The sequence below is a fragment of the Lissotriton vulgaris genome, chromosome 5, assembly GCF_964263255.1.
Source record: "Lissotriton vulgaris chromosome 5, aLisVul1.2, whole genome shotgun sequence".
NCBI classification, from domain to species: Eukaryota; Metazoa; Chordata; class Amphibia; order Caudata; family Salamandridae; genus Lissotriton; species Lissotriton vulgaris.
In genome coordinates this window covers 1336379009-1336392221 of record NC_141693.1, presented here as the reverse complement: position 1 = coordinate 1336392221, position 13213 = coordinate 1336379009, and the positions used below count along the sequence as shown (strand labels likewise).

Below are 13213 nucleotides of genomic sequence, written 5' to 3'. Positions count from 1 at the left end.
GATGCCATGATGGATGTACTATGTTGAGTAATCACCAGTAAGTGGTGAGGGTGTGAGTTAAAGTTACCTTAGGCAGACCGTCCAGGATTTCGTGAGGGAAGGATTACTTTAGATTTCCATTTTTTTTTTGGATATGGCTGCCCAGGACTGGCTGCGATTAAATCATTGATTTTTTTTCCTCCCAAAATCCACACAGGCTTTAATAATTTGAAGTTTGAATTCATATATGAGTCGTTTTTATAATACATTAAGAGTCATCTTTGTCAGTGCTATGTAGCCGTAAAGCGCTAAAGGCAGAGCAGTGTCATGGAGAGACAGACACTCATTCCTGTAATTATTGCCCCTCCCTTCTGTGCATCAGCAGCTTTTCACATACAGAACAAGGCATCCAAGGCAGGGGGAGTCAGTGATGGGATAACAACTTTGCACCCTGGCAAAACAAGAGCCCACCATACACCTCAGTAGTCTATATTCACCCCAAGAAAAATTTTCAAATAATCCTACTTGCAGCCTAGTACTTCTATAACATCGGCACACCTCATGCACCCCAAATATCTCAGACACCAAATATTTTACCAACCCCCCCTGCAACTGAATAATCAAATTATGACCGTGAATCCCTAGCGTTGAGAGATGGATAACCTATGGCTCAGGCAGATTGTGATTTTCGCAATGATTTACTACAGAAGAAAATAGCTTCTACAGTCTTCCACTAGGCCACATCTCCTTCAACTGATCACACTTTGGTGGATCGCATTTTATTCTTTCATGTCTCATTCAAAAGGTTGACTGCGCACAGTGCCAGAAAAAATATTCCAGAGACTTCAATGCCCGAGCCCTTTTTTCCAGACGTTATTTAAACCTTCTCTTCTCCTGCATGCCCTTCTCTCTACCCCTGGGTAGACACAGGCCGTCAGAATGAAGGTCTGTTGCTTACCAAACTGTTGATGAAACTACCCATTCACGTCCGATGGTAACTTTTTAAACAATCTGGGGCCAGAAATAGGGATCAGTGAGAAGTAATACTGTGGAAATACCGAATGCAAACATAAACACTCTCAGACACTTTAAACATGCCTATATTAAAGTGGAATACTCTGCTAAAACAGATTTCACTGATATAAAGCTGAAATGGGATGATTGTGAGTAAAATTAAGTGCCGCAATAATGTTGCTAAATTTCAATTTTTGTGCCGCAAAATTTCAGTTTTTGTGCCGCAAAATCTGTAAATCTATGCCGCAACATCCTGTGGGGGTCTGCCTAATAGAGCACTTTGGGTTTTACATTAAACCCTGTACACTTTTGGGGAAGCATTGGACTCTGAATACCCACCTAGTGACAATACTATATACAGAGCCAACTTCCTATAGTAACCATTTTAATCCTATTTGAAAGAAACAGTTAGTTATAGATTCCTTACCTTAGAATTACCCCCAGGCGTCAGACTGAATCCAGAAAGTTTTTTGTCAGCAGTAACCCTGCGCATCGGAAGGTGGCATCAGTCGACTCCGCGCCCGTCATCGTGGGCACCGGGATGACATTGCGGCAGCTGCATAGACGCTGCCCTTGCGCGTGTTGATGTCCGTTCTTTCTTTGTCTGCTCCAGCAACCGCAGATCCGGACAGAGAGGTACCCCGAGTCACTTTTTGACAGACTTTTTTGTGACTTTTGTCGACTTCGTTTTTTGAGTATCACATAGACTCCTGGTGCACAAGGGATGCCCATCTTCAAGACATGCAGTTCCTGTACCCGACTGATGTCAGTGACGGATCCACACCACGTGTGCCTCTACTGCCTAGAGCACGACCATGACCCCAAGTCGTGCTTCAACTGCTGAACAATGGCCTGAAGTCTTTCCTGGAGCATTCCTGAAAGCTCCTTGATGCCCAGCAGTGAGTTCTGCGTCACTCAAGGTCCGGGTCGTGTGGGAGGTCGAGGGACCGATCGCGGAGTCATCACCATCACTCCTCTTCTAAGTCTTCACACGCGGGTCAAGTAAGGCGCGAAGCACAAAAAGAAGTCGAAGTATCATTGTCACTCTTAGACTTCCCCTCATCATTCGGCCGACGAGAATAAGTGTGCGGTTGGTGCCCCTCCCGCGGCTCCGCATGCAGAGCCTCCAGGGTCGACTCTAGCCTTCCCTTCCTTCCCGGGACCGGGAGCGACCCCTACCCAGGTTCGTCAATTTTACAAAGTGATGCATGCCATCTTTGGGCAGCCTGACACCGCCGGCGCGCCTTCGGGCCCCCAGACTCTGCTGTGGACCGCAGGCCTTCGATGCCGGTGGCTTCAACCTCAGCACTGCAGGGTCCCCTTGGATCCAGGCCTGGATCCGGATCAGTGGCGGTCGACCTCGCTACACATCCGCCTATTCCACCGGCACCACGTCCGCAGCCAACGCCGGCTGGACACCCAGCCGGCATCGACCCCGGCTTCCGCCCCGATGTGGACTCTGAGCTGGACCGACTTCGACCGACGCCAGATCCGATGCCGATGGGCACTTTTGTCCCGGTGTTCCACCCTGGCCATTTTCAGCCAGATTGGCAGCCAGAGGATGGCGAGGAAGACTGAGAGGGTTCTGGTGACCCTTTGACAGACATGTTGGATTATGTTCCGGACTGGAGAGAGGAACTGGGGGACGCCAGTGGTCTGGATACCTCCCAAGACCTAGGCATGTTGTCTCCTCCTACCCTGGCTACAGAGGAGGGAGCCTCGTACGTAGTGGTGCTCCGTAGAGCGGCAGAGGATCTCCACCCCGAGCTTCCTCCGGTGGCAGTCAAGACTAACCTCCTGACAGAGGTGTTTCAGCCAGCAGCGTGCTCTACGGAGCCCCTGCTGTTAGTCAATGAAGCCCTAACAGACATCGTTTTGGACACCTGGTCCAGTGCCAACACAGGGGTTCTGTGGATAGGATGATTGCCCGACACCACTGCCCGGCCCCGGGCGACCCCACTTTCCACTCACAACACCCCACCTCTGAGAGCTTGGTGGTCCCAGCCTTTGCATCCAAAGACGCCTTCCCTACCGCTCCACCTGATAGGGAATCCAAAAAGCTGGATCATATTGGGAAGATGTTGTTTTTTTCCTCCAGCTTGGGACTGCAGTCGGTAAACACTGCATGTCTGTTGGGCCGTTATTGTCACTCTGTGTGGGATGCGGTGGCGCAAGTGCTGCCTCAGTGCCCGGAGGAGGCCCGTACAGTGCTCTCCCGTGCAGTTGCCGCGGGGAGAGACGCAGATAAGTTTACTATCCGCTCTGGGCTGGATGCCGCCGACACACTTGGCAGAACGATTTCCACGTCAGTAGCCCTTCGACGCTACGCCTGGTTGCGTTCTACTTTCCAGGGATGTCCAATCCACCCTTATGGACATGCCCTTAGATGGCCGTCGACTCTCGGGCTACGGCCAGGTCCTTGGGCCTCTCCACCACCCGCCCTGTGCAGTCTGTCTTTCACCATTTTCGTGGCTACAGAAGGGGTGCCCCACTGTGTCCTGCCCAGAGCCACAGGCCGACGCAGGCTGTTAAGCCCCAGCGCAGCCACGGATGTGGGAACTACATGTGTGGTTCTGGGGGCCAGTGGCAGGGCCAGTCCAGCACAGCCCCCTCTGCATCAGCCTCCAAACCCTCCTAGTCCGACCTTCCAGGGCCACCAGCATTTGCCTTCACCTGCCCCACTGGCGCACCATCACGTTGGACAGGTGGGTTCTGCAGATAGTCCGAAGGGGTTACTCCCTCCCCTTCGAGACTACCCCTCCCTCCATACCACCTCAGTACCATCACATGTTGGAGGATCACCTGGCCCTTCTCCAGCAGGAAGTTTCTGCACTCTTGGCCAAGGGACCATCGAGCGTGTTCTGCCCCAGAAGTAGGTAGTGGTTGCTATTCCCACTACTGTCTGGTGCTCAAGAAGGACAAAGGCCTGCGTCCGGTCTTGGATCTCAGGAACGTCAATCGCTTCCTCCGGACAGAGAAGTTCATAATGTTGACGTTTGCTCAGGTCTTGTCTGCACTTGACCCTGGAGACTGGATGGTAGCGTTGGACTTGCAGGACGCTTATTTTCATATGCCCGTTCTGCGGACCCACCTGCGTTACCTGCAGTTCACGGTTGGCCACGAGCACTTTCAGTTTACCGTGCTCCCCTATGGCCTTACCAGCCCCCCTCGGGTGTTCACGAAAGTGATGGCGGTGGTCGCAGCTCATCTACGTAGATCAGGGGTTCCAGTCTTCTCCTATCTCGACGAGTGGTTTTTGGTGGTGGGCTCGCCCCAGGCTGTCGTCTCCCACCTCCAGTCTACAGCCGACCTCCTGCATTTGCTGAGGTTCTCCATCAACGTGCCAAAGTCACACCTGAACCCCTCGCAGAAGCGCCTCTTCATCATAGCGGTTTTGGACACAACGCAGTTTCGGGTTTATCCTCCCAAACATCAAGTCTGGAAGATTTGGGCTTTGATTGTGATCTTTCCGCCTTTATCCCAGGTTTCGGTCAAGATGACCCTAGGCTGCTGGGCCTCATGGCCTCCTGCGTCCTGCTGGTCAATCATGCCAGGTGGCATATGCGGGCTCTGCAGGGGGACCTGAAGTTCCAGTGGACACAGCATCAGGGAAATCTGTCAGATTGCATCCAGATGTGGGAGGACACTGCATGACAATTGCATGACAATTGCAGTGGTGGCTAACAAACCGGGATTGGGTCAACGGCAGATCCTTCTCCCTTCTCCACCCAGAACACACAGTAGTGACAGACGCATCCCTTCTAGGATGGGGCGGCCACATGGGAGAGGCGGAGATCAGAGGCCTATGGTCTCGGGCTGAGTTCAGGTTCCACATCAACCTTCTGGAGCTTCGGGCGATTTGTCTTGCACTCAAAGCATTCCTTCCCTCTGTCCGGGGAAGAGTAGTGCAGGTGTTCACGGACAACACAACCGCCATGTGGTACTGCAACAAACATGGCAGAGTGGGGTTGTGGACCCTATGTCAAGTGGCCCTCCACCTCTGTACATGGCTGGAACATCAGGGCATATCCCTGGTGGTTCAACACATGGCAGGTTCACTGAACGCCAGGGCCGACTAACTCAGCCGCAGGTGCATGATGGATAATGAATGGCGTCTTCACTCGGAGGTGGGGCAAGGTCTCTTTCAACAGTGTGGAGAGCCTTGGTTAGATCTATTCGCCACCGAAGAGAACGCACAATGTCAGAAATTCTGCGCGTTGGAATTTCCAAGGCGGCACTCGCTAGGCGGCGCTTATTGTCGCGAATGGAGTTGCAGTCTTCTATATGCCTTTCCGCCCCGAGTGCTGAAGAAGATCAAGTGTTACCGGGCCCAAGTCATTTCTTGTGGCTCCGGATTGAGCACGAAGAGTCTGGTATCCCGAGCTGCTCAACATGACCATTGATCCTCCAATCTGACTGCCTCTTCGGGAGGATCTTCTGTCGCAGCAGCAGGGGACGATCCTCCACCCTAACCTGTCCAGCCTCCACCTTCTTGCGTGGAGATTGAGCGGCGGCAGTTGACGTCGTTTGACCTGCCTCCCGAAGTCTGAGATGTAATCTTGGCTGCCAGACGTCCCTCCACTAAGACTGTATATGCCTGCAGATGGAATACATTTGTGGCATGGTGCACAGCAAAGGCTGTGGATCCCCTTTCTGCCCCTCTTTCTGGTTCTTTTGTTCCTCCTATCTTTGGCCCAGCAGGGCTCTGCTCTGGGTACTCTTAAGGGCTACCTCTGGCCATTTTAGCCTTCCTCAGGCTCCCTGATTAGCCTGTTGTAAATAGATTTGTTCCCTTCGTAATGCCCCAGTGGGACTTGAACTTGGTTCGACATATCTTATGTGCGCTCCCTTGGAGCCACAGCATAACTGTCTTCTCAGACTTCTCAATTTATAAACTGCTTTTCTGGTGGCCATCACCTCTGCATGTTCTCTACAAGCTCTGTCTTCCAAGCCTCCCTTTCTGGCTGTTCATCCGGACAGGGTCGTCCTCAGAACTCAACCTTCCTTTCTTCCAAGGTGGTCACTTCTTTTCATATTGGCCAAACCATCACTTTGCCCACCTTCTTTCTGCCTCCGCATCCTTCAAAAGAGGAAGAGAGGTTCCACTATCTGGATCCAAAACGTGAGCTTTCCTTCTACTTGGATCGCACCAGACAATTCCAGGTGGAGGACCAGCTCTTTGTTGGTTGCGCGAGCGCTAAGAAAGGTCGGGCCGTGTACAAATGGACCATCTCTAGGTGGATCGTTCTGTGCAACCAGGGTGACGGCCGCTGCTACTGCTTTGGGACGGGGAGTCCCCTGAATAACATCTGTCAGGCAGCTACTTGAGCCTCGCTGCACGCGTTCACCAAGCACTACTGCCCCGGACAGCGAAGTCCAGAGAGATGGCTTCTTTTCTGTTCTCCAGGACTTCCTGGTCTGAACTTAGTTCGCAGACCTACCTTCGGTGTTAGTATTGTAGGGTTATCTATTCTAAGGTAAGGAATCTATAACTAATTGTTTCTTTCAGATGAACAAGTTACTTGCCTACGGTAACAATATATCTGTAAGAAACCTAGGTTAGTTATAGATTCCTTACTGCTCCACCAATCCTACCCGTTCTGCGAACTGACTTCTAGGGTTAAGGATTTCCTTTCATGTCCCTAGTTTTGTGCACCAGTGGTCAGTGTCTTGCATGGCTCTGGCGAGGAAAGTCGTGTACAGAACTGACATCAGCACGCGAGGGCGGCGATTATGTAGCTACCGCGAAGTCATCCTTGCGACTACGATGCCGCCGACGGACACGGAGTCGACCGACACCACCTTCCGACTCGCAGGGGTACTGCTGACTAAAAACTTTCCGGATCCAGTCTGGGTAATTTTAAGGTAAGGAATCTATAACTAACCTATATTTCTTACAGATATATTGTTACCGAAGGTAAGGAACTTGTTTGTTACGGTCAAACTGAAGGAAGAGGAGAGTCAGGAAATGGCAGCGGGCCCATGGGTTCAGATGTGAGAAGGAATGAGCAAGTGGAGAAGCTTGACTTGCCAGTTGGATGGGGCATGAGGGGAAATAATGGCTTTCAGGTTAGTAACTGGAGAGAGATGATTGGTTCTCTCCATGTACTCCGATTAAGGCCCGTGGCTCTTAGTTAAGCAATGTTATTTTGTTTTCATTCTTAGAGAAAAGTTTTGATTTTCTCTCTATGAAGTGTTGTTTGTTCAGTTTTCTAGGTTATAGGTGACTGGTAAAAGTAGCTATCTGGTTTTATTATGTTTTAGTAATGTAATTGCATTGAATAATGAGTTATTAAATCTTCTTGGCTTTTTGATTTTCAGATCCACATTGACATTCCAAGAACAAATCCCCTTATCCCTTTGTTCCAGCAGCCATTAGTACAGGAGGTAAGTTCAAAATTCCCTCAACCCCCTTTCTGTTAGACTAGTGTATATTCTGTATAAATTGCCCATGCCTGTCTTTTTTTCAGCAGCAAAAGAAGTGTTTGCCCAGGTGATCATTCATGCCTTGAAATGACTCTTGTTTACAAAAAAGTGATTGGTAGAATGCTTGAGGTATTCTCTGCAACTGGTAATTAATTACTCTGGCCTCTATCCCAGCCCATGGTTATTTTGCACACCATGCTATCTCTGTTTGGAGCCATTCACACACAAATCAGTCTTGATTCTGCTCCAGCAGAAATAGTCCAACCTGAACTGCCAGTCCAGGTCCTCCCTGACCCGGAACACAAGCATTTCCAAGACCGGTATTGCCCTAGTTGGGGCTCTTCAGTTGGTTGTATCTTGGTTCCTTTGGCACAGGAGCAGGAGACCCACCTTTGAACATGCCTGTCAAACCTATGTTTTCCATTGAAGTGGACAAAAACATGTTGGGTGTAATGCTTGAATTGATCTCAGCCATTGGTTAACACTTATGGCAGCATCCCAGTCTATTGGTATTTTGCACACCGTACCGCCTCAGTTTGAACTTTTCCCATGAATATGCCTTTACCACGCATGCCATTACAACGCAAAGGCATGCGTGGTAAAGGTATACTCTTGGTAAAAGTATCTAAGGTAAGTTACACTACCTGGCCCTACCCTAAACCATACAACCCTCCCTCCAACCCCATTCCTCTCCCTACCCTAAAACACTACCCTGCATGACCCTCGACCCTACCCTAAACCCTACAACACTACCCCTGCACAACCTCCTTACACTAAAACACTACAATGCACGACCCCCGACTCTACCCTAAAACACTACCCCCTGCAAGACCCCCCCACAATCCCGTCCTCTACCTGCCCTAAAACACTACCCTGCACGACCCCCCAACACTACCATAAACCACTACCCCCTGCATGACCTTCCAATCACGAGTCCTCTCCCTGCCCTAAAATACTACCCTGCTCAACCCCCGAAAGTACCCTAAAACACAACCCTGCACAACCCTGACCCTACTCTAAAACACTACTCTTTGCACGACCCTCCCCAATCCCAGGTCTATGACACTTTACAACTCGTACTAATACCACACGTGTCATTACAACGCTGGTATTACTACGCATTGTCATTTACCACGACCTACCATTACATCGCAAACTTTTACCACAAATATGCCTTTACCATGCATGCCATTACAATGCCTAAACCCTAATTTAGTATCACTTTCCGACCCTTCCACAACCCCATTCCTCTCCCTACCCTTAAACACTACCCTGCATGACCACCTGACCCTACCCTAAACCCTACAATACTACCCCCTGCTGGACCCTCCTCCGATCCCGATTCCTCTCTCAACCCTAAAACACTACCCTGCACGACCCCCAATAGTACCCTAAAACACTACCCTGCACGACCCCCAGTAGTACCGTAAAAGACTACCCTGCACGACCCCCGACCCTACCCTAAAAGATAACTCCTTGCACGACCCCCCCCCAATGCCAAGTCCTCTCCCTAACCTAAAACACTACCCTGCACGACCCTACCCTAAAATAGTACCCTGCACTACACACAAAATCCCACCCTGGCCCCTTTTACCCTAATAAGGTAACCCCAGGCCCAATCCCCTTACCTCTCTCTCCTCCTGGTTCCTGCTGCATGTCTGGTCTGAGGGGCTGTGCATGTCTTTGTGAGGAAACGGAAAAGCCTCAGTTTCCTCACAACGAGGTGGATTGCCTATATTTTTTTTACATCGCATGCATGGTAAAAGCACATGCGATGTAAGAAAATGCGTAGTAATGACTACTCGTTGTTACATCGGATGCATGGTAATGCTTGTGATGTAATGGTATGCAGGGAAACAGCCGCGTTGTAATGGCTGTGTTCGAGGCATATGGGCTGCAGATGGTACATTATGAATAGATCGCCATCTGGTGTTGGGCTCGGATGATTGCACTTTGTTTTTCTCTTGGAGAGTCTTTTGTATCTTGGTGACTCCTCCCTTGGTTGGTAGTGCGCATGGGCATCGGCTCCATCCTTAGATTGTTTTTTTCCGCCATCGGGTTCGGATGAGGATCGAGACGCTCCAGATCAACTTCAGAAGAAAGTGATTTATCGGCGCGTATTCCCTTTCCAATTCGACGGTATTGTTATCGAACGCGTTCATTTCCATTCCGACGCGTTGCAAATTCAAAATCGAAGAGAAAAACTTGGATCTACGTCGAAGAACAGGAGGCCTTTCTCGACGCAGTCAAGCCCGGAGTCCATGGAAAGGACTCCATTCAAAAAATGTCCAACGTGTGGTGCTAAGTTCCCACACAAGGACCTACACGAGGTGTGCAACCTCTGTCTATCGCCTGAACACGAATCCAGGGACTGCGAAGCCTGTGCAGCATTCTCCTCCAAGCTAACGATTAGAAATCGTCGAGCTCGAAGACACGAGGTTTCCAGAATGCAGGCGGAAGCGATCCCGGAGTTGTTCGGAGACGAGCAAATCGAGGAAGAAGAAGAACAGTCGGGGTTTGAAGGGGACCAGTCGGAGATTGAAGAACTCATCGAGCAACAAACCGTGAGTGACGACGTCCCCTTACCGAAAAACCGACCCTGTGCGGTAACGACCCCGCCCTCGGGCCCGGTCAAACCGCTGAAAAAAGTTTCCGACGCCCCGCCCTCGGGCCCGGCAACGAAACCGAAACTGAAACCGAAACACTCGGACTCCCACCATGTCGGATCCGAGAAAAGGGCGACATCGACTTCGGCACCAAGGCTACATGCAAAGGAGAGCTCGGTATCGAAACATTCCATGTCGAAACACAAATATGACTTATCGCCCAAGAGACACTCGATACCAAGAAAGTCGGAATAGAGCAGGCATTCGGTGTCGAAAACAACAAGATCTGACGATCGAAAACAAAAGCACCTATCGGAACCAGGACCTTCAGTACCGATTCAGGAGCAACAGACAGATCCCAAACAAAAGATCTTGTTTATTGATCCACAAACTGGGAAAGTGGTCACGAAGAAGAGAAAGAGTGAACAGTCAGAAGATAAACCTCTTCCTTCAAAAAAGAGAACAATGGGGACGAATATAACTCCTCCTGCTTCTCCTCGTCCTAGAGTCACACCCTCTTCTCCTATTCCTCACAATAGGCCAAATATTCCTACACCTTCCACACAAAGACCAGCTACACCTCAGTCAGATGTAGACAGTGATCTAGGGGAGGGAGAACCTCAGGGGGATGACGAAACTATCCCAGATGAGGAGGACCCATGGGAAAATTATGATGTAGGGTCAGATGAGGACAACGACCCAGAGCTATATCCCTCAAAGCCTTCACCACCTGATGATAACACAGGTTTTGTGCAGCTCATTAATAGGGCAGCAAAATATCACAAACTAGATATGCACACAGAACCTCAAATAGAGGATTTCTTGTTAGAGACTCTACCTAATGCACAGAGAACATCAAGTACTCTTCCTATGTTAAAGGGTCTTCTTAGTCACACGGAGGAAATATTCGAAAACCCAGTGAGAGCCAGGGTGTTAAACCCGAGAATTGATAAAAAATACAAAGCGGCTCCAAAGGACCCAATATTTATTAGAGGGCATGTACCTCTAGACTCGCTGGTGGTCTCAAACGCTCGTAAAAGAGCAAACTCATTATCTACAGGAGAGGCTCCTCCACCAGATAAAGAGTCGAAGTTAATAGATGCATCAGGCAAAAGAGTAGCATCACAGGCAGCGAATAGCTGGCGTATAGCCAATACACAAGCACTACTCGCACGCTACGACAGGGCACATTACGATGAGTTAGAAAAACTTCTCATACATCTCCCAAAAGAACACCAGAAAAAGGCAGATCAATTAATACAGGAAGGTAAAATAATAACCAATACTTCCATTAAGTGTGCATTAGACGCAGCAGACACTGCAGCAAGGTCTATTAACACCAGTGTCATGCTAAGAAGGCATGCATGGCTTAGAATCTCAGGATTCAAACAAAAAGTACAAACAGCCCTATTGAACAAACCATTTGATCAGAAGACATTGTTTGGTTCAAGCACAGACGAGACATTAGAAAAAATGAAGAAAGACACGGAAACGGCTAAGTCAATGGGAGCATTGCAACAGCCAACACACAGAGGTTCCTTTCGTAGATCCACCTATAGAGGGGGCTCAAAGAACACAGGAACGAATCAGCAATCCACATCTTTCACACCAACATCACCCAGAGGTAATTCAAGAGGCAGTTACAGAGGTAACAACAATAAGGGTAGAGGCCGCGGAAATAATAACAACCGCAACGCCTCAACACCAAAACAATGACTTCATAGAACTCCCCCCAGACCACATAACACCGGTCGGGGGACGTCTATCACAGTTCCTACCTGTCTGGGAAAACATCACGTCAGACAAGTGGGTGAGACAAATTATCCAACATGGTTATTGCCTAGAACTCACAGCTACCCCACCAAACATCCCCCCAAACAGCGTCCAATGAGTCAAGATCATCTGACATTGTTAAGAGAAGAAGTTCTAGCACTTCTAGAAAAGCATGCAATAGAGAAGGTCCCAAAAGATCAACAAGGAACAGGAGTATACTCTCTATACTTCCTGATCCCCAAAAAGGACGGGTCCCTAAGACCAATATTAGACCTCAGACCTCTCAATGCTTACATAAATTCGGAGCATTTCCACATGGTCACGCTCCAACAAGTACTCCCTTTACTGAAGAAAGGGGACTTTCTTTCTACACTGGATCTAAAAGACGCTTACTTTCATATCCCAATTCACAAAGCCCACAGAAAATATCTAAGGTTTGTGTTAGAAGGACAACACTATCAGTTCAAAGTCCTTCTGTTCGGGGTCACAACAGCACCAAGAGTTTTCACAAAATGTCTAGCTGTGGTGGCAGCACACCTAAGAAGACAACAAATACATGTCTTCCCATACTTGGACGATTGGCTAATAAAGGCCAAGACAAAGGAAGAATGTCTTCACAACACACAGAAGACAATCCAATTGCTGCACCACCTAGGGTTCACGGTGAACTACAAAAAATCACACCTGCAACCAAACCAGATTCAGCAATACCTGGGGGCTACAGTAGACACAGAGAAGGCAATAGCATACCCCAACCCAATCAGAGTACAGACAATGGTCGGGTTAATACAAAGATTTCAACCACAACACTTACTACCAGCACGAGTGTTTATGCAACTATTAGGCATGATGTCCTCCTGCATACTGCTAATACCACATGCCAGACTACAAATGCGCCCACTACAAGAGTGTCTAGCGACACAGTGGAATCAGGCTCAAGGTCAGATTACAGATCTGGTGTTGGTAAACGACCGGACGCATCGCTCTCTGAAGTGGTGGAACACAGAAAACATTTCCAAGGGACGGTCGTTCCTAGAGCCAATTCCACAAGTGATAATAACAGCGGACGCATCGCTCTCCGGATGGGGAGCGCATATGGACAGATACACAGTACAGGGGAAGTGGAGTGTGCAGCAAAAGAAACTGCACATCAACTACCTGGAACTATTAGCAATATTTCTAGCACTAAAAGCTTTCCAAATGCAAATAGCAGGAAGAGCAGTCCTGATCAGAACAGACAACATGACTGCAATGTATTATATTCAAAAACAGGGGGGGACACACTCTCTCCAACTGTCCAGACTAGCACAGGACATATGGAGATGGGCCATTCCTCAAAATATCTACCTGTTAGCAGAACACCTACCAGGAGTTCAAAATCAAATAGCAGACATCCTAAGCAGACAGTCAGAACA

General features: G+C 49.1%; 1 protein-coding gene across 1 annotated transcript in view; it reads left to right on the top strand.

Moving 5' to 3' along the window:
• TBC1D22B (TBC1 domain family member 22B) overlaps positions 1 to 13213 on the top strand; it is a 416082-nt gene that overhangs the window by 269602 nt on the left and 133267 nt on the right. The window contains exon 7 of the mRNA XM_086923270.1: positions 7315 to 7380. Within this exon, the coding sequence (XP_086779396.1) occupies positions 7315 to 7380 (66 nt within the window). The remainder of the gene's footprint in view (positions 1 to 7314; positions 7381 to 13213) is intronic.